This window comes from Sorex fumeus, unplaced genomic scaffold, assembly GCF_029834395.1.
Source record: "Sorex fumeus unplaced genomic scaffold, SorFum_2.1 ptg000264l, whole genome shotgun sequence".
Taxonomy (NCBI): domain Eukaryota; kingdom Metazoa; phylum Chordata; class Mammalia; order Eulipotyphla; family Soricidae; genus Sorex; species Sorex fumeus.
The window spans coordinates 8,924,265-8,945,455 of record NW_026606321.1 but is presented as its reverse complement, the minus strand read 5'-3'; the positions used below and the strand labels follow the sequence as shown (position 1 = coordinate 8,945,455).

At 58.8% G+C, this 21,191-nt stretch overlaps 1 protein-coding gene across 1 annotated transcript in view; it reads left to right on the top strand.

Annotated features, from left to right (window-relative positions):
• ICE1 (interactor of little elongation complex ELL subunit 1) overlaps window positions 1–19,724 on the top strand; it is a 33,637-nt gene extending 13,913 nt beyond the window's left edge. The window contains exons 11-19 of the mRNA XM_056109074.1: window positions 2,978–3,064; window positions 3,539–3,879; window positions 4,615–8,844; window positions 9,573–9,741; window positions 10,908–11,068; window positions 12,399–12,589; window positions 13,594–13,700; window positions 16,444–16,542; window positions 18,912–19,724. Of these exons, the coding sequence (XP_055965049.1) occupies window positions 2,978–3,064; window positions 3,539–3,879; window positions 4,615–8,844; window positions 9,573–9,741; window positions 10,908–11,068; window positions 12,399–12,589; window positions 13,594–13,700; window positions 16,444–16,542; window positions 18,912–19,093 (5,567 nt within the window). The 3' untranslated portion in view covers window positions 19,094–19,724. The remainder of the gene's footprint in view (window positions 1–2,977; window positions 3,065–3,538; window positions 3,880–4,614; window positions 8,845–9,572; window positions 9,742–10,907; window positions 11,069–12,398; window positions 12,590–13,593; window positions 13,701–16,443; window positions 16,543–18,911) is intronic.
• The last annotated feature ends 1,467 nt before the right edge of the window (window positions 19,725–21,191 follow it).

Sequence of the window (21,191 nt, the reverse complement as noted above, 5' to 3'; positions counted from 1 at the left end):
GTCTGTCTGCGGGCTCGCATGCACTTACACACCCTCAGGCATGCATTCACACACTCATGCACTCCACCACGATCTTTGGCATGCATGCATGCACACACTCACTGTCTCTCCTGGGACTCGCCGTGTCTTGGGTTTGGTACTTCCGGCTTTACTCTATACAGACCCTGCACAGGTTCCTTTGGGCGGCTTGGTCCCTGTGTCTGTCCTGTGTTCTGCCAAACTGCAAGACTGCAGCTCAGCTTGTTTGTCGCCCTCCGTGAGGAGGCTGTGTGCCGTGTGTGCTTGGCGGGCTCGGGTGACACGCGGGGGCGGTGTGTCATGTGTGCCTAGCGGTTCAGGAATCCGCTCTTAGACTCTGGGCTGTTTCTTAACTCCTCGTCGACTGCTTTAGCACTTTTGTCTTCACACCTGACTTTGAGCTGAGATGCAGCAGTTAGGCAGGAAGAGTTGTGGCTGCCTTGTGTCCTCTCCTTCGAATTCCAGCGACAATAATAGAAAGTAGGGAACTGCTCTCCTCGGTACTTAGCATATTTGCCACCAAGGGAGGAAGTAACTGGAAGAGGCGTGAAGCAGATGGGACCTGCATGAGGACACTCCAGGGAAGGGTGAAGCTTTTGCAAGCCTGAATAGAAAAGTAAAACCCCAAGGGAAGTTAAAGCGCCAACACTATAACAGATTTAGGTACTTATGGGTGAGTTCTAGTCTTCTGAGAACCGAGAACGTGAAATGCCGCCTTAACAGCCCTGCGTAACCCTGTTCCCAGGCCAGTTCAGCTAGATGCGCACTAAAGGCTCATTTAGCAGTCTTCGCTGTGAAGTCTCCGTTAGAACGTTAGGAGCGCAGATCTGCCGATTCACAGATAAGGGGTTTGCTACACCAGCTGCTCGAGAGAACAGTGCTTCTCTCTGTTCGGTGCTTCTAAGAGTGATGGTGTGTGCCCTGGGAAGGCACAGAGCAGGTACCTTCTGTGCTAATCTCCTTGGGAGGTGCTGGAGGCCATCACGGGGCAGCTGAGCAAAGGCCACTGTGTCCACCCTGTGAGCACTCACGTGGAGGGAGGGTAAAGTGTAGGCTCGGCTGAGAAAGTTATCCTGATGCCCGGGATGTGACAGCCCCATCCCAGTAGCCAGTGCCCACCGCCCTTCCACAGCAGAGCTATGAGACTCACTTAAAGGGCCCAGTGCATCCCCCCAAGTGATCCCAGACAGTCCTCTAGCCTCCTGCTGGGCTTCACTGGGAAGAAGAGCAAGCTGAGGGGGAGCGCGTCTCAGGAAGAGAGGGACCGGACAGTGACATTCTGAAGGGGAAAGCCCCGGGCAAAGCTTCCTAGAGATGACACAGTGTCCGTGTGCAGGGGATGAGAATGTGGAGTCTTTGTGCAGGGATGGAGAATGTGCCATGGTGACGTGGTGTCTGTAGGGGATGGAGAATGTGCCACGATGGCTGGTGTCCCTGAGGAGTGACAGCGGGGAGAGCAGTGCAGAGGTGCACGGTGAGGCTGGGAGGTTGATGCAGGAGGCATCCAGGGGTGAGGATGTTGTGGGGTTCAGGTTAATGAAGTGTTTTCTTACAGCTCAGTAAAATGCTGTGGGAGAGTCTCTGCATCGGCTAGGAAGGGGTTGATGAGAGCTCAGCGAGCCCAGGAGTAGCTCTGGGTGAAACCTCCATAAGGATAGAACAAGCATGTCTTTGGTTTTCTCTCAAGTTCCTTGTTTGCTGCTCTGGGTATTCCTGAGCTACAGGTAGGCGCAGGATCTGGGACAGGTGTGCTCCTCGGTGATTGCAGGTCTGGGATATTGAAAGGGACAGGCGCCTTGCTGGGTTTGAGAGAGGCTTCCCCAGGGCTCTCCCAGAACAGACTCTGTCTGTTCCTCTCCCTGGCATCCTCTCTGGAGGGGTCCCGTTTACCCACTCTGAGCCTGGCAGTCCCACAGAGTGCATGATTCCTGGGTCATTTGGGACTTTAGGGTTGGTCTTGTTAGCCTCTTTGGACCTGAATTGGTCTCTTTATTTTCAAGAGACGCTTTAGATTAAGAACTTACTTGATATGAGATTAATACCCAAGAATAGCTGAGATCAGCACCAGGAGGATTACTCCATAACTTAGAGGCCAGCCGGGTATCCTAGAGGAAAGGGCTATTCAGATAGAGAAGGGAGCACCAAATAAAGGATGTTTGGAGGATCCTCCCAGGAGGGGAGATGCATGTCGAAAGTGGACTATGGACTGAACATGTTTGCCACTCAATGCCTCTTTTGCAGACCACAACACCCAAAAGGAGAGAGAGAACACAGGGGATTGCCCTGCCACAGAGACGGGGGGATGGGGGGATGGGGGTGGGAGGGATATTATCCATGGTGGTGGAAAATGGGCACTGGTGGAGGGATGGGTATCTGATCATTGTATGATTGAAACCAAAGCACAAAAAATTGTAAATCTACAACTTTAAAAAAAATAAAATAAAATAAAGGGAAAAAAAAAAAAAAAGAACTTACTTGAAGGAAATGTAATAGAGCTTGAGGAGCTCTGAAATTGCCTACACATCTTTATTGTTGGTTGGATTTTAATGTGATCCGTCTTTTATAGATGTTTAATGACAATATTATTTTGAGTACCTTTTGCTTCAGAAGGGTTTCAGTGGGTGCTAAGGTCATTTTAGAACCGCAGTGCCCTGGGGTGGGAGAGCTAATCCTGGGGCAAGATACATAAGCCTCAGGTATGACTGACCCGGTGCAGAGCCCTGCATCCCCCCTCCCCCACTGGGGAACACACAGCGGTGCAGGGGAGGGGACCAGTTGCGGGGAGACCGTGTGTCACCACGAGTCTACCTCGGAGCGTGTAGCGCAGCCTCACACTCGGCTCCCAAGTGGTGCCCAGAGGTTATGATTCTTGACGAACCCTGCCTCCTGGGAGCAGGTGTTGGCGTGGTGGGAATTGAGCCGATACCAGGGGGTCACACTGACCTCGTGTCTCTCACAGGAAGGGTGAAGCTGCTCTTGAAGGAACTGTGGCTCTGCATCAACACCGCACACAAACTCCCCGGGGACGGCGGCAGGCGTGGAACAGGTGAGAGCCCTGGGCCCTCCGGGAGTGCCGTTTCACGGTCCATCACTTGGAGGGACACACGGGGACAGGCAGCTGTGGAGGATGCATGTGGTGGGAATCGCGGCCGCGTTCTTCTCTTCTTTCTCTGATCCAGCAGCTGGTGGGGTCTTAGCTCCCCCGCTGCTCTGCGTTCGTCTCCTTGGGGACACTGATGGACTTAGGCACGGCTCTGTCCATCCTACCGCGGCTTGGCACGCTCGGCGCCAGGGATGAGTCTGAGCCGCGCCAGAGCCACACACTCGCTTCGCATTTCGTTAGGTCCTGCTGCCGGCAGACGCGAGGTTTGGAAATAGGAACCAGGGTGGGTGTAGAATGGACACCACTGGGTGTGGCCCAGGTGCAGATGAACTCCAAAGGAGTTGCCACTGAGTCCCACCTCACAAGTACCTCATGTTTTCTTGATAGTATTTAACATTGCAGACCTCTTTCCCACAGAAAAACCCGCCCGAGAAAGCTCCCCACTGCGAGAATGTGGGGCCGAGGGGTCACCGCGAGCTGTGGGCGGCAGCCCCAGCCCCACTGCGGACGTGCGCACGTGCCTGACGGAGCTATCCATGGAGATCGAGGGCAGCTTTTCCCCCTGTGCGTCTGCGGAGGAGACGCAGCGGGGCAGCCGTGCTGCAGCCCCTGGTGCCCGTGCCCTGGCCCCGGTGGACGAGGACCTGCAGGCAGCCGTGGACTTCTTCAGAATGCCTCCACCACTCCTGTCGCCCGTGCCCTCCCCCCCGCTCGTGTCCTTGCCCCCTTGGGGCACGCTCCCCTCTCCGCTGGAGCCGGTGAGTGCCAAGTTTCCATGCTGCCCAGGGGTGGGGCTTGGGCGTGCTCCTGAGGCTCAGATCAGGCTTTATTAGGGAGGAATGTCGGGTGCAGCGGGGCTGCAGGGAATTTGGGGCTCGGTTCACCTCTCGAATGTTTCTGGGTCCTCCTCCATGCCTGCGCACCACTGTAGGACTCAGTGTTTGGCAAGGGGGCCAGGGGAAGGAGTCTGCACATCCACAGGACGTGGCCCAGTCCCTGCACACGCACATCCACGGGACAGGCCCAGTCCTTGCACATGCACATGCACATGCACATCCACAGGACACGGCCCAGTCCCTGCATACTCACATCCACATCTACAGGACATGGGCCCAGTCCCTGCACATGCACGACCACGGGACAGGCCCAATCCTTGCACATGCACATCCACATCCACAGGACATGGCACAGTCCCTGTACACACACACACACACACACACACACACACACACACACACACACACATTCCCGCTGCTGGATCCCGACTGGTTCTCGAACCACCCCGTCCCTTGTTTGCACAGGTGTGAGAGCTGTGCTGCAGCTGCCCCTGGCTGGGGTGCAGGAGCCTGTCACGAGTGGGGCTGGAGTTGTAAAGTAGGACCTCAGGTGGACTCTCCCTGCCAGTCATGGGGAAGATGTGGCCTGTCCCCGTCCAAGGTGCGTTGGTCAGAAGCCTCTGACGCAGCTGTGACCAGCGCTCTCATCTGTTGCAGGAGTCCTGCGTTGAAGACTCCGCCATCTCCAGCGACAGTGACTGCGCCCAGCACAGAGGCCCTGTGGAGGCCGTCTCCGAGGATGAGCCTGCCGAGTCACCGCCTCGCTGGGGCGCCCCCAGAGCAGCCCAGGGGTGTGGGCGTGGCGAGGAAAAGCGTGGGGTGCAGGAGGGCCCGGACCGAGTGACCTCCGTGGGCTTCGGAACGTTCACGACCACCCTGAGTGAGCCCTCCACCACCTTCTCCTTTGCTCGGGAGCAGCGCTGGGCTGCGGGGTCTGAGTTCAAGCGCTCAGGGCCCGAAGATGCGCAGGGAGCAGTGCAGGAGTTGGACAAGGCTGTGCAAACCGAGGGGACGCCTCTGCGACACCGCAGCTGCGCCCGGGACACAAAGTCCCCTGGGAAGCCCTGCGTGGGTTCCCCGCTGCCCCCGCAGCCCCTCAGTGAGCTCCTTGAGGCTCCGGCCACGTCCCTGCAGTCCAGAGTGATGGTGGCCCCCCTGTCCCGTCTGACTGAGTGGACACTGACCAGCAGGGTCACGCCTGGGTCAAATGGCGCAGCAGGAGCTGAGTGTTTTCAGGACAGGTCTGGAGCATGGGACAAGGACAAAGAGGACAGGGCCCTTGCCGGGGACTGTCTGGAGCCAGAAGGTGCAGGGGCTGCTGGGGGTGCCCCAGGCCCGTCTGTCCCCCAGGCCCCCGCCCTCCCCCCCAGCAGGGACTCGCCACCCTCTGCACAAAGGCTGCAGCAGCGGGCTGAATCCCCAGCATCTTGGAAGGGAGAACGTGACCAGGACACCAGCTCGGGACTGTCCCCCAGTGAGGCACAGGGCCCTTTGGGTCGAGATGCTACTCAGGCCCCTTCCGCTCCTCAGTCATTATTCGCCAGGGTGCCCGCTGATGGGCCGAGTGGCCGTCAGTCACCCCGAGCTCACAGTACCAGCCACTGCCAGCCTGTGTCCGGCGGGAGAGACCTCAGCCTACACCAGCGCACATCCTGGCACCAGAGCCCAATGCTCCATGAAGTGGGACCCGAAGGGGGACCGCGGGCCACAGCAGGGTCCCCACCGGCTGCGCCGGCCATCTTCCCAGACAGTGCTTCGGCGTTCCAGGGAGATGAGAGCCTGGGGGTGCTCAAAGCTACCGCCAAACCGCAGTCCAACCAAGTGTCAGTCATCACTAAGCAGACGCGCCTCGGACCCCTGGACAGAGCCTGGCCAGCACTGCCGAGACTGCCCCAGGAGAAGGAGGCGCCCCTCATGGCAGCTGGGCCCCCTGCCAGGACTGAGCCTCTGGTACCCCCAGACCCAGTGCGGGGCCGAGAGAGAGAAGGGGCGGCCCTCAAGGCCTGGCAGGCGGTGGCCATGAGACGGGCCTCCCCGGAAGTCTCCAGCACTTGTCGGAAATTAGACTTTGATGCTCCCAGTGGGTCTCTGACGGCAGGAGGTTCTCATCACTTTGCCAACAGTATTTTGTCTCTTTCTTATGACCACATCTCTGCGCAGAAGCGAGAGTCAGGGCCAGAAGCTGTGGTACTCCCAGAGGTGCAGAGGTGGCGAAGCAGAGGCTCCAGCCCGGAGCCAGCTGTGCCCGTGCCCAGAGGCCTCCCCGCCCAGGAGAGGCCCAGCGTCACTCCTGCCACGCAGCAGAGTCCCCGGGAGCCCCCTGAGCGGTGCTGCCAGAGCCCCGTGCTCACAGCTGTGGCCTCGGCGTCGGGAAAAGCACAGGGACCACCCTGTGCCGGGCCCCCAGAGAGCCTCCCCGGCGTGCTATATCACTACACGGGCGTCCGCGAGCAGCAGAGGGCAGACACGGAAGTGGAGGAGAGCGAGGCCCCGAGCTGCAGCGAGGGTGAGGCCGAACCCGAGGCTGCCCCGGCTGCAGGAGCCACGTTGGGGGTGGCCCTGGCCAGGCCTGGACCAGAGCTGGGTGCACTGACATCTGCCCTGCAGCACTGCAGCCTCGCCGTGGACCGGCTGTCCACTTCGGATGTGGCCCTCTTCCTGGAGAGCTGCCGCCTGCGTGACAGCAGCTCTGGAGACTCCGTGTCCGAGAGCTCCAGCAAAGGGGGCCCAAGTCAGGACCAGGGGACACCACAGGAGCTCACGAGGCCCGGAGGAGCCGCGCACAGCCAACCTGACGCTGCCGGGGAAAGCCAGGAGCCCTTCGGGGGCTGTCCCGAGGAGGAGGAGGAGGAGGAGGAAGGCCCCCTGCAGCTCCCGAGCCAGCTGTCCCAGTGCTCCCTGGACACGCTGGCCAAGGTGCTGGCCAGGTTGGGGCGCGAGCTGCACAGTGGCCCTGTGGACGCTCGCCTGCGAGAGGCTGGAAGTCTGCTTCTCCTCAACGTGCTCCAGCAGGTAGTGGCCGAGGACGAGCTGGGTGCGGATCTGGCCCCGGGCTCGGGCGGCACGAGTGCTCGGAGCAGCCCTGCGGGAGACCCAGCCATGACGAGAGCCGCTGAAGGCCAGGAGGAGGTGCTGCTGGAACCGGCAGGGTCCCAGGGCTCTGGGGAGACCCCTGAGGAGACCCCTGCCATAGAGCCCCCGGAGGCGATGCAGACAGAGACCTACCAGTGCCAGATCTCCACAGTGACCTCAGAAGTCATCAACGTGCTGCTCAACAAGGACCAGAACCTGGTCATCGAGAAGGGGGACAACTGGACCATCATCAATGGGGTCACCCTAGTGCCCAACGTGGACCAGGTGATAGTGTGCGACCCGCCAGGGGCCGGCCTGGATGCCGAATTCCCTTCCTGCTCCTACCCGGAGGAGGAGGAGGAGGAGGAGGTAGAGGAGGCCGCCGAGGCTGCAGGGCCCGAGTGCCCGGCCCCAGCACCTGCCAGTGACCCCTCCTGTGTCCAGGAGATCTCTAGCAGTGGCCAGGGAGCCAACTTCGACAAGAGCCGTTTGCGGAACAGGCCCGTCAAACCCAGCACCAGGATCAGCTCGGAGATTTTCGATCAAGACTTTGAGGAGTCTCCAACAATCGTGTTTGACCACACCTACTTCAACTCGAAACTCGAGCCGGCCACCAGGGGCAGGACTCGGTCGAGGGTGGCGAGTCGGGAGCCGCCCAGCAGGCCCGCCAAGGCCTCGAGCAGAGCGGACCCTCCTCAGGGTGAAGCTCCGGAGTCGTCGCCTGGCGAGAGAGGAAATAGCAAGTCACAGCGGACACAGACGCAGACTGTCCTGGCCAATGCGGACACCTCGACCCCGACAGACGGTGCCGGAGACACGCTGAGTAAGATCCGGCAAGAGGTGGGGCCGCCACTGCCCCCGCTGCTCGCCCCGCTGGTCGCCACGCCGCCCCGGGCCTCCCGCTCTGTCTCTCCTCTGGTCTCCAGCTCCAGCCCCGCCTCGCCCCTGGCCCAGCTGTCACCGCTGTCAGAAGCCCCCGGACTCCCCGCGATGTCCCCTTTGCCTGAAGACCCGGTGCCGCCCTCTCCTCTCTGCACCACTGCGTCCCCGTCCGCCACATCCGCCGATGAGCGGATCCTGTCCTCACCCCTGCAGTTCTGTGCCGCGACCCCAAAGCATGCCCTACCGGTACCGGGCCGCCTGCCACCCTTGGCGGCATCTGCACACAGCGCCGTGGCCGGGCCCCAGGAGAACTCGGTGAAGATCCTGGATACTATGTACCCTGAGCTGTCTGCCAGGGCCCGCACCCTCAGCCTCCTCAAGGGGAACCTCCAGCTGGCGCGGGGGCCTGCCGACAGTGAGAACCGGCCCGCACCCGTCAGTGCCATCTCGGGCTTCAAGGCCATCACGTCCACATCCACAGCCTTTGTGAAAACAGGCAGCTCTGGGGGCGACTCTCAGCAGGACAAGCCGCGGGCCGCGGGCGGGAAGAGGCCGCCGCTGCCCTCGTCTTTGAGGAGTGCTAAGAGGCTCCGCCTGCATGGTGCCTCCCCCGAGCCTGAGCCCCGCAGCTCCAGCCTGGGCGGGCACCGGAACCTGCGGAGGAGACCGCCCGCCCCCGATGCGGCCCCCCCTGGGGAGGAGAGAGGCTCCGGGGACCCCGAACCCCCTGCCTCGCAGGCACCGCCTAAACCCAAAGAAACGGTGGAGTCCCATGACCGGGCCATTGCGGACGCGCTGAAGAAGATCGCGGAGGCCGCCTTTGACCTGCTGCCCGTCATCCGCAGCCACGTCTACGTGGGCAACATCTCCAAGAAGCCCGTCATGCGTGACCAGGAGAAGGAGGTGGTCCACGAGTTCAGCACCGCCAGGAAGGTGAGTACCGTGGGCTGAGCCCCTTGAGGTTCCGGCCCGTCTTCCTGGCCAGCACCACATGTCTGACACTGAGAATGGATGGGGTGGTGTTTGGGGCAGGTGGTTCCTGGCCCCTTCCGTGGCTGTTCTTGCCAAGCACATCCTTGCTGTCCTGCTCTGGGGGGGCTCTGTTTTCAGCGTGGGCGGGTGCAGTCACTTAAACTCGGTGGTCTCTGTGGCAGTCTCTGGAACTCGGGGCCACATATGTGGTTCCCACCCTCGTGGGCCATCTCCAGAGAGGGTGGACAGGAGCCCGGGAGGGGTCACTCCCATGCGCCCATCTGTCAAGTTCTCACCAGGCTTTTCTTCCAGGCTCACGTTTGTGGGGTGAGGAACCTTGTTTCTACAAGGGCCACTGGATGCTATCTTTGTTTTGTTTGTGGGCCACCCTGGTATGCTCAGGGCTTACTCCTGGCTCTGTGCTCAGGACTCACTCCCGGCAGAGCTCAGGGTACTGCCATTGGGTATTTGTACCGTCTCTTGTGCCTCGTCAGTGGAGCTGAGGGAGCAGGGGCGGAGGTGATCAGGGTCAGACACAGTGGCTTTGGCAGAGTTGGGCACTGGCTTGTGAGCGCAGTGTGGGCACCCGGGCCACTCAGGCCTCTGCCTGCTGGGAGGTTGCTGCCCCGCCATCCCCTCCGAGACAGCCCAGCACTCATACACACGCCTCTCCCTTCTCGTCCCTCCAGCACCTGGCCGAGTGCCTGCTGCACTCGATCCTCTTGGAGCTGAAGGCTCAGAAGGCATCTCTGGAGCACAGCTACGTCCATGCGCTCTGCCGGGTGTACGTTGGCGTGTGCCGGCAGCTTGGAGACTTGGAGCGGGCGCGCCTCTTCTGCTATAGCCTCCTCAAGGAAGGTGCGTGAGATGGCAGCACGGCCCTGCCCCGTTCAGGTGCCGCTGCCGCCCCTGCAGTGGGGGGGGGGGGTGCCCCATCCTCCCCCAGGATGCGGTTCAAGGAGGCGCAGGGGAGCAGCACCTGGGGCCTGCTCTCCTCCTGGGGTCTGAGTCGGGCCATTGGGAACCATCCCCAGAGCAACCCTGTCCCAACAGATGTACTTCCCGTCACTTCTTCCTCAACTAGGCAGGGTGACAGTCGCTACGAGGTGTGTCCAGCTGTGTGCTGCGCTGCACAAGGACATGAGTTTGTCTGTGTCCCTGCTGCACCGCCAGCCCAGCAAAGTGTCGTCTATGCCACCGAGTGTCTGTAGCACCTTGTGCATGCCACGCAAGGCGGGTTAGAAGTTGCTGGGGCTGCAGGGACACTTCCCTTCCCGTCAGAGTCAGGCTGCAGCCTGAGCGGCTGCAAAGGTCCAGGAGGCCGGAGGAGAGAGAAGGACGTTCTCAGGGGAGCATGGGGAAAGGGGGCGGAGAGTAGGCGCCTCCACCAGCCTGTCCCCGAATACAGAGAAGACGGGTGGGAGTCTGGGGAGTGAGGGAAGCAGAGAGCAGGAGAGGGTATCCATCCAGGAAGCCGTGAGCGGAGAGCCAGGCTCTTGGCACACAGTGTGTGGTCACTGGCCCGTGCAAAGGGCACTGCAGTGCCTGGCGGTTCCCCTCGATGACGGGATGCTGTGTTTGAAGTGACAAGTTGCAGTCAGGGTGGAGGGAGCAACGAGAGACGGTACTCACAATACTTAGGTCCAAAACCGTCAGCGTTACTTCTTAAGTATGAAGACAATCTATAGACAGAAGATGCGAGGGCTGCCAGGAGGAGGTGTGGACAGCAGATGAGAGAGCTCCCAGCCCTCTGCCTGCTGCTTCCCGGGGTGTGTGGGGGTCACTGCTCTTGATGAACACTGGTCTGTGTCCACCCACTGGGTGTCGAGCCGAATGAAAGCGGCATGGGTGATGGGGAGAGCAGTCCTGGACCGTCCTGGACAAGGCTGGGCCTTCGGGTGGGTTGCCCCTTTCCTCTGCAGCTGGTCCTGCCCCACCCAGGTCCCGTTACTAAGTTCCTTTCCTTCCCGATGCTGTGGTGTGAGCGGACATCACGGTTTAGGACCTTCTTTTCTTCCTCGCAGATTTCCCAGAGTCAGAGAAGCTGGCGCTGTTCATCGCCAACATGTGGCATGACATCTTTATCTCTCCGTCGGTCATCAGCAAAGCCATGCAGCTGGTCGCCAGGCAGCGTGCGAAGGGCGAGGTTCTCAACTGCCTGAGGGCCTTCCTCAACTGGGAGAAGGTAAGGCCTGTGCTGCTCGCACAGGGAAGCCGCTTCTCACCTGGGCTCCTGTTCACGGTTGCAAAGCCTCGCCGGCTTTCACTCACTGTTGCTGACATCTGAAAGAACCAAGCATTTCCGCTCTTGCTCAGGCTAAGATGGGAGGCTTCTAGCTTCTTTATTGGGGGGATGGGGGTGAGCAGGAACTACATCCAGCGACACACTCAGGAATCACTCCTGGCAGGCTCAGGGGACTGTATGGGGTCCAGGGATGCAGCCCGTGTCGGCCGCGTGCAAGGCAGACCTCCTCCTCACTGTGCTCGTGCTCCAACCCAGCTTCTCATTGTTTCTAATAGTAAAATGCAATGAGCAGAATACAAGAAGGAAGATTCTGGCAGTTTTCAGTGAGACGCTGTGGTGAGAGGAGCCGATTAGTAACATCTGAAGATTAGTGATTTGTCACGAGTAATTCTAATCTAGTAAGATGCGTGGACTTTGGGTCAGGAAATCAGTAGTTAGTAAAGCAGGGATGGCCTCTGTGAATGCTCCTGCCAGTCAGACTGGGGCCCAGCCCCAGGGCCGGTTTACTGGGCTGTTTCCTGTCAGCACCAGGAGTTAGGGACATGCTGTTCTCTGCGTGGGCCTCTCGGCACAGGGCCGCTGAGCACTGCGTGGGAGTTGGAGCCAGAAAGGACTTGTAGTCAGTAGAGTGTGGCCATTGCCCCTTTAGGAACTTGTTTCTCAGGAGGGGCCTAAAGGTCCATTGTCTAGCACAGACCCAGCCACCCACTGGGCACTGACCCCAAGAAGCCCCATCTGTGTCCACACACACACTCCCTAGGCTGGGCAGCAGCGGGGCTTCGGACAGCTGAGTCTTTAGGAGTAGACGGACGCTGACCGGCAGGACCCATCAGAAGCCACGGCCAGAGCTCAGAGCATGTGGGAACTGGGGTTTCGGGTAGATGCAGAAATGCTCCGGCGAACCTTCCTTATCCCGGTCAGTTTTGTCAATTTGGGGGGAAAAGACTTTGGATCTTGAGTCCGAATGAGGACAGAATTTTCAACACTTCTAAAAATACTTTTCCTTTTCCTAATTCTACGCAGTTCATAGCTTTGCTTCACAACATCTCTTCCCCCAGCCCGATCCTCATCCTGCCTGGCCTTAGGCCACCAGCCTGTAGTCATTGTAGTCATTGCGTGGGGGTCTCTTCACTGAGAGAGGCGTGGTTTGTAGCTAGGACAACTCCCAGAGGGTCTTCCACGCTGGGGTGAGGGACGCCTGGTGCCTGTCGCCTGCTCGGACATGCCATAGCCACGCTCCACTCTGCCCTGTTGTTTCTCCCTGTGCTAGAACGCGCCTGTGGATGTCGGCTTCATGGTCTCCAAGCTGCTTCTGACCGTCCAGTTATGTCCAAAAACAGAGTTTCAGGCCAGTGAGAAGTTCGGAGAGGACCTGAGTGCCAACACGTGGGAGCACATATTCGCCATCGACCTGCTGTGCTGCCACCAGAAGTGGGTGTGGACACACGACAACATCATCAGGTGCTGCCCATGCTTGCCGCAGGGCCCGGGGCTGGGCTGTACACGCCGGCCGCAGGGGCCGAGGATGGGCTGTACATGCCAGCTGCAGGGGACAGGGTTGGGCTGTACATGCCAGCTCCAGGGAACAGGCACGGGCTGTACATACCAATTACAGGGGACAGGAGAGGCTATATACGCCAGCTGCAGGGGACAAGGACGGGCTGTACACGCCAGCTGCAGGGGACAGGCTGCACTGTGTCAACTACTGGGGCCAGGGCCAGGCTGCTCTGGGGTGAGCCCAGTCCGGTCCTTGAGGACAGCTCACACGAGATGTTTTGGTTTGAATAAGAATGCCTAACACTAGACTTAGAGCACTTAAGTCTCATCATATCACTTTTGGTATTTGGGGGTCATTTCCGAGTTCTGTCCTTGCTGTCTTGTCCAGCAGGAGGCAATGCTTATGCCGGGACTGTGGGATGGATGTGGGCTGGTACCTGGGCATGCAGATGGGCTGGGACCCTGCCCAGTAAACTGAGCTCCCAGCCCTCAGCCCCACCAGGCTCTGGGCACCTGCCCGCTTTCCTCTCCAGCTTCCGTCTGGAGAAGGAGACACTTGGTGAGGTGTCCGTGGACCTGCTTGTTTGGGCTTTTCATTGAGAGGCATTCCGTGATGTTGTCGCCACTTCCAAACCCTTGGCTTTGAGACCCTTGAGGTGTGGAGTGTCTGGAACTCTGCTTTGCCTCTTCCCGCCCTGGGGGAGACTGGCCACAGGAGTGCCCAGCCATAGGGCAGGCCCCAGGCGTCCCAGACACGGTGTCCGTGTGACCCCTTGTCTGCTGCCCTAGGCTCCCTCCTCCCTGCTATCAGTGGCCTCCTGCGGCCTTCTCCTTTACACCGTGACTCATGAGTGCAGAGTGCCACCTGCCAGCCTGCAGCCCGCAACTGTGCCGTATCATGTGTCTGCTACAAGGTTTTCGGGGCGCCTCCCACCTGACACATGTGTGCACGCTGCTCTTCTCTCCAGCAAGGAGCTGTGGCCCGTGATGGACAAGTGGGTCAAGTACAGGAAAGGACACCCCAACATCACCTACACGCCCGACATCATCATCGCGTCCATCCTGCGGCTCATTGGTGAGGCATCTGCACCCACACGGCGTGTGTGTGTGTGTGTGTGTGTGTGTGTGTGTGTGTATGTGTGTGTGTGTGTAAGGGGTGTGGGGGTGTGGGGAGTGTGTGTGTGTGGGGGGGGGGTGCTGCACCCAGCTCCTGCCTGGCTGGTGTCCTGCTGTCCAGAGGCGGGTCCTGTGAGTCCTGTCTGTAGTTGGGCTCATGTGTCTTGAGTACTGCTCTTCTCGCACGTGCATGACAGTGGGTCAACATGCCAAGCTGCAGAAGTGCCCCAGGGGACCGCTGGACCTTGCTTGGCTCCCAGAATACACTCCCCTCGCATCCCGGGGAGGCCGACGGCGAGCTAGTCGTGTCCATGCTTCTCTCGGCTGTGCCTGTTGGGGTGCTTTCCAGGAGGCGGGTTCTGGGGGGGTCTCTGGCAGGTCTGGAGACTTGTGGCCAGCACCCCGCTTTCACTTGCACTGTCCCGCTTTGTTGCCTCGTCTCTGCCCGCCTCCCGGGCATCTGCTGTCCTGGGCTCTGCAGGCTGCAGGGGCCTGGATCTGCCCCCCATGGTGGCAGCTCCCTACCTTGAATTGTCCCTCTGCACTGGGTGCCCTGGTCCTGGGATTCACAGGCTGGACACTGCCCCTTTGAGACCTTAGAGAGTTGGGGATGTGGCCACCTCATGTCTCTAGCTCAGCTGACCAGCAGGACATGAGCATCCGCAGAAGAATGGGACATGCTGATGTCCTGGAAGGCATTTGTGTTAGGAGAGGGCAGGAGGCCCTGACCCTCGTGTCTCTCACTGTCCAGGGCAGCAGAAACTTGGCCCTCACGACTCTCACTGTCCAGGGTAGTAGGAATGCTTGCGGCTCTCACTGTCCAGGGCACAGGTACACTCGCGGCTCTCACTGTCCAGGGCAGCAGGAACCTTTGCGGCTCTCACTGTCTAGGGCGCAGGTTACTCTCATGGCTCTCACCGTACAGGGCACAGGTCCCCTCGTGGCTCTCACTGTCCAGGGTGCAGGTACACTCGTGGCTCTTCACTGTCCATGGCAGCAGGAATCTTCGCGGCTCTCACTGTTCAGGGCTCAGGGACCCTCGCCGCTCTCACTATCCAGGGTGCAGGTCCCCTCACGGCTCTCAGGGTGCAGGGCAGCAGGAACCCAGGCCCTCGTGGCTCTGGGCAGCAGCATGGTCCCGGGGGACTGTCTTGTCCACGGCAGTGGCAGCACTCACGGGAGGCCAGTAACCAAGTCAGCCCCCGGCGAGACTGTGGCTGTTGGAGCCCTCCAGAGAGAGAGGCTCCAGGTGGCTCCCAGTTCAGAGCTCAGTGCTCAGCAGGAAGGACAGGGCAGGGCTGTGGGGCCTCAGCAGGCGACGGTGGTGTCATGCCTGTCCATCCGGTTCTAGGACAGGATGCTCGTGCTTGCTTAGGGTCGTCTGTGTGCATGTGGGCCGCACCTTGAGGTGCCCAGGCCTTACTCCCAGCTCGGCTCAGGGATCACTCTGGGGAGTAACCCGAGGGTAATTGAGAAGAATGTGTTAGTAGCTTATTTAAAAGCAAGGATAGGGAGAGAAATCTGACTCGCAGCTCTAGTCAGATCAAGGCTAATTTGTTCCCTCAGCCTTCAAGTCTTGGGCTTCTGGTAAGTAGGGTACGTTGTTCAGTTGCATTGTCAACCTCCCGTGGTCTCTGACACAGTTATACCCCCAGGAATGACTGGCTGTGTCAGTGCCTGTTTGATGGGAGAGTGGGCCCAGAGGTAACTGCTGGGGAACAAAGCAGAAGAGCAGAGGCCACACTGGCCAGTCAGCCGCCTGCGCTAAAGGCCCCGCCTGGACAGAGCTGTGCAATGGCAAAGATATGGCTGGGCAGGATTCTGCCATTACCTCAGCGGGGAGAGAGGGGATGTGGACGCCTGTGTGCGCACATGCCCACCGGTCACTCCCGGTCTTGGTAGAAGAGGGATTCTGAGTGCTCATCAGAACGTTATGCAGTTACCTATTTTTATTTTATTTTTTGGTTTTTGGATCACACTTGGCAGTTCTCAGGGCTTACTCCTGGCTTGTGCTCAGGGATCACTATGGTGTGCCAAGGATGGACCTGGGTCGGCTTCAGGTCAGGCAGGCACTGCTGTACGCTGTACTCTCTCTCCAGTTTATCATTTTATTTTGCAATTTGCAAAAGTCTCAATCACCTGGATTCATTCTTCTTGGGAAATCAAGCTAGCTGTTCCCCCAGAGCTGTGCATGACTGCTCAGCTGAGGCCAGTGGTTCTGGGGTCCTAAGCTTCCTTCTCCCTCACCATTTCTCTCCCACTACGTGCAGGGGGGAGGCAGAGCTGGGGGCTGTGGCCTGGGCCGGTCTCGACACTGGCCTCTGCCCAACGTCACTCCCAACCTTGGTGGAAGAGGAATTGTATAGACATTCAGTTCTGTCTAGCATCACGCTTGGCTGCCCCCATAGCACGCGTGCTTGCACACACACACACACACACACACACACACACTGTGGGGACATGAGGCATGAGAAGTGAGGGAAGGGGCCCCACTTCTCACTCTCAGAGTTGATGAGTAACTCACCCGAGACACACAAGCATGCATGAACGCTGGGCCCCTCATTAGGCCTCTGAGTGTGTGTGTGTGTGTGTGTGTGTGTGTGTGTGTGTGTGTGTGTGTCTGGTTTTCTGGGTCGGGAGAGGACCGGCTGGACTCTCGGGCACAGGTCTCAGCACGGTGACTGTGGTGTGCTTCTCCCCAGGCCGCCTGGGCCAGCTGGGCCTGAAGGAAGGGTTTCCGTCTGCGGTGAAGAACATCAGCTCGGTCATCGGCATGTTCATCCAGCATGCCCGCGACGAAGGTGAGCCTGGGCTGCACTCCCCTCTGGCTCTCGGCGCCCTTTGCTCCTAAGGGTCGGCCTGATGCGGCTTCCCTCGTGGTCCTGCCCGTGGGGGACAGTGGGTTTCAGGGCGCCCTCCTGTGTTGCCTTTCAGCAGTCGTGTTTGCCCAGGCAGCCTCTCTTCACCAAGACATTGGGAGCGCAGCCAGGAGTAGATGGAAGGAATAAGCCATTCCCGTGCATGATCTGGGAGTTCAGAGTTGACTCACTTGGTCACCAGCTCAGGTCTCCTCTAGTAACTGGAATGAAGATCCTGCCCGCTAAGCCGTGCTCTTTGCTGGCTGCAGCCCCACCTGCCTGTGGCTGCCGTGGCTGACTGTGTGTCTGCTCGTGGCTGCCGTGTGCTGACTGTGTCTGCTCGTGGCTGCCGTGTGCTGACTGTGTGTCTACTCGTGGCTGCCGTGTGCTGACTGTGTGTCTGCTCGTGGCTGCCGTGTGCTGACTGTGTCTGCTCGTGGCTGGCTGCCATGTGTTGACTGTGTGTCTGCTCGTGGCTGCCGTGTGCTGACTGTGTGTCTACTCGTGGCTGCCGTGTGCTGACTGTGTGTCTGCTCGTGGCTGCCGTGTGCTGACTGTGTCTGCTCGTGGCTGCCGTGTGCTGACTGTGTGTCTACTCGTGGCTGCCGTGTGCTGACTGTGTCTGCTCGTGGCTGCCGTGTGCTGACTGTGTCTGCTCGTGGCTGCCGTGTGCTGACTGTGTCTGCTCGTGGCTGCCGTGTGCTGACTGTGTGTCTACTCGTGGCTGCCGTGTGCTGACTGTGTGTCTGCTCGTGGCTGCCGTGTGCTGACTGTGTCTGCTCGTGGCTGCCGTGTGCTGACTGTATGTCTGCTCGTGGCTGCCGTGTGCTGACTGTGTCTGTTCGTGGCTGGCTGCCATGTGTTGACTGTGTGTCTGCTCGTGGCTGCCGTGTGCTGACTGTGTGTCTACTCGTGGCTGCCGTGTGCTGACTGTGTGTCTGCTCGTGGCTGCCGTGTGCTGACTGTGTCTGCTCGTGGCTGCCGTGTGCTGACTGTGTCTGCTCGTGGCTGCCGTGTGCTGACTGTGTGTCTACTCGTGGCTGCCGTGTGCTGACTGTGTGTCTGCTCGTGGCTGCCGTGTGCTGACTGTGTCTGCTCGTGGCTGCCGTGTGCTGACTGTATGTCTGCTCGTGGCTGCCGTGTGCTGACTGTGTCTGTTCGTGGCTGGCTGCCATGTGTTGACTGTGTGTCTGCTCGTGGCTGCCGTGTGCTGACTGTGTGTCTACTCGTGGCTGCCGTGTGCTGACTGTGTGTCTGCTCGTGGCTGCCGTGTGCTGACTGTGTCTGCTCGTGGCTGCCGTGTGCTGACTGTGTCTGCTCGTGGCTGCCGTGTGTTGACTGTGTGTCTGCTCGTGGCTGCCGTGTGCTGACTGTGTCTGCTCGTGGCTGCCGTGTGCTGACTGTGTCTGCTCGTGGCTGCCGTGTGCTGACTGTGTCTGCTCGTGGCTGCCGTGTGCTGACTGTGTGTCTGCTCGTGGCTGCTATGTGCTGACTGTGTCTGCTTGTGGCTGCCGTGTGTTGACTGTGTGTCTGCTCGTGGCTTCTGTGTGCTGACTGACTGCTCGTGGCTGCCGTGTGCTGACTGTGTGTCTGCCCGTGGCTGCCGTGTGCTGACTGTGTGTCTGCTCGTGGCTGCCGTCTGCTGACTATGTCTGCTCATGGCTGCTGTGTACTGTGTCTCTTCTCATGGCCACCGTTTGCTGTGTGTCTGCTCGTGGCTCTCCTGTGCTGACAGGGTCTGTGCTTGTAGCTGCCTGCTGTGTGCGGTGAGTTCTCTCCTGGCTGCCGTGTGCAGAGTGTGATCCTGCCGTGGCTGCCATTCAAAGCTGTCACTCCTGGCTGTACTCTGTGGCAGTGTTGGACACAGGTGGCTTTGATCTCACTGGGCTTCATTCCAGATAGTGTGGGCAGTTTGGTGGCATGGACCATGGACTCACTTTTTGGGTCACGGCTTTGGGACCCTTGATTTAGTAAAGCTTATCCAGTCTTGGACAGAGGCTAGCCCCTGAGTCACCTGTGCAGTTCCTGGTTGCTCATGGTGCCTGGGCTCGAGGCCATGAGAGATGAGCTCTCTGTGCTCTTGTGTTCCAGGGGAACGGGCTCACGTGTTCTTACTGTGGTTCCCGTGTGTCCCTGGGGCGCAGGGCTCACACGTTCTCATCATTGTTCCCTTGTGATCCCATGTAGCATGTCTCTTGTCGAGTGTGTCTGAAGTTTCCTGGACTCCAGGCTGCATCTGAGTGGCTTTTCAGGAGCTGGAGCACTGTGAGATTGTTTTCTCAAATAGTGGCCCCTGTGTCTGTCCTTTTCAGATATCCCCTGGGGCATCCAGCTGGCTGCTGTGTACGCATTGTGTGACCTGAGCCCCAGCAATCCGGCGGAAATCTCCAAGATCCTGGAAGCCTGGCGTAAAGAGACGTCACACAGCGTGCCGGCAGCCGTGGCGGGCTGCCTGGAGGAGGTGAGCTCCTTGTGTGCAGAGGGGCTCAGCTGAGTGGGGAGCAGTGCCTTGACAGCTCTCGGGACGGACCCACAGGGCTGCAGCCAGAGAGGCCTGCGCCTGGTAGGTATGCCCCAAGCTCGGCCGATGGTTTGTGAGCAGAGGGCCCGGGGCCCTCGTGTGAGGTCTTGGTCAGATAACAAGAACTTGAACTTGCCCTTTTTTGCTGCAGAAAGTGTCCTTCTAGTCGCCTTTGTGATTGAGTGGTGTTTTGTGATGAATTTCATGTAAAACTGCATTGGGTTGGTTTGGGAGCTCTTCTTGGACTTGGCCCTTGCGGACTGACCAGAAAAAGACACTGACTGAAGCCGAGCAGCAGCTCTGCCGACGCCCAGTGAGAGGGTTGTGGGCTCCCCAGGGCAGAGCCCACCACCGGCCGCTCGCTGCTGCCCGCTGTGTCCACTCTGATGAGCCGGGTGTGGGCGTCGCACATACGCCCACCCCTCTGCCATGGGCATCGGGGCAGCTTGATAATGTGGATCACATTGGATAATATTCCACTTCGGAATTTTAGTATTTGTATATAGAAATGGGGTTCATAACTCACCGTGGCTCTGATCTGTCTTGTATTCATTCTTTCTTAAAATTCTTGTATGTGTTTTTTTATAATAAACTAAAAGTGAGCCGTACTTTTGATCGTCCTGGTATCCTTCCAGTCACACAGATGTGAAGCTGGGCCCCATGGCACACACTTCAGCCATGCATGTGCCAGCGACAAGGGACGTCTGCTGTGTGAACAGATACAGGGGACATCTGCATGTGTCCTGACCGCCCGCTCCTAACCACATTGCTCTTTTCCTGTTGCTTACTGGACGTTACTGGGCCCGAGCTCGCTGCTCAGGCCCTGGACGGGTTTAGGAGCAAGGTTAAGGATTCCCAAGGAGAAGCAGCCCAGCGGGGAGACTCGGGAAAAGGCCCCTACCTGCTCCAGCTGCTGAATCCCCTTGGAAGCACATGCGCCAGCCCTTCTGCATCCCCACTCTGCCCCGCTACTTCATGCCGGCCAGCCCCACAGCTGTGTGGGATAATCGCTTAAAACAGATCTCTGTGTTCAGATGCAGACACTTACAGTTTAGATACAAATTTCTGTTTCTATCTCTAAGTATCCAGGCATATACAGAGGTGATATTTATGCATGCATAAATATTAAGGTTCTCAAAAGACACAGAAACACATAACCCTGAGTCCAAAGAGATAGGGCAGTAGGGCACTTGCCTTGTACGCGGCCAACCTGGGTTCAATCCCTCAGCCTGCCAGGAGTAAATTGTGAGCACAGAACCTGGAGTAAGCTCTGAGCACAGAACCAGAAGTAAATCATGGGCACAGAACCAGGAATAAGCCAGAATATGGAACCAGGAATAAGTCAGGAGCACAGAAGCAGGAATAAACCTTGAGCACAGAACCAGGAATAAGCCATGAGCACAGAACCAGAAGTAAGTCATGAGCACAGAACCAGGACTAAGCCATGAGCATGGCCAGATGTGCTCCTGCCCCACCCCTTCCTCCCTCCAAAAAGAAACATCCCTGAGTCATTCCCTGAGGATTTGCATTTCTGGAGAGCCTGCACTATTTGAAGACTAGATGGATGGTTGGGTGGGTACACGCGCATCTGTAGAGGAGTGGTTGTGAGGGCGAGATTAACGCCTTGACAGTCTACAACTAACCTGAAGTTCTGACTAGGCCTACGTTTCTGTTTCCCAGAGATAGAACTTGCAGTTTCTGGTAAGCTCTCAGGCCTTTGGAGGGGACACTCCTTCTGCCTCAGGAGGGCAGGGGACTGGCCCTCCTCAGCCTGTGGGTCTCACACCAGCTGCAGCTGCTGGCTCAAGGGGCGCTGCCTCTGCACCCCGAGACGCCTCTGTGCCTTCCCAGGACAGCAGCACCCTCCGCTCGGGACCCCGGGAGCCCTGGAATCTGCTCTGTGTGTATGTCTGTGTGTTTGTATGTGTATGTATATATATGTGTGTATGTGTATGTGTGTATGTGTTTATGTGTGTATGTGTATGTATTGTATATGTGTGTTTGTGTTGTATATGTGTATATGTATGTTGATGTATGTGTATGTGTATGTGTGTGTTGTATATGTGTATGT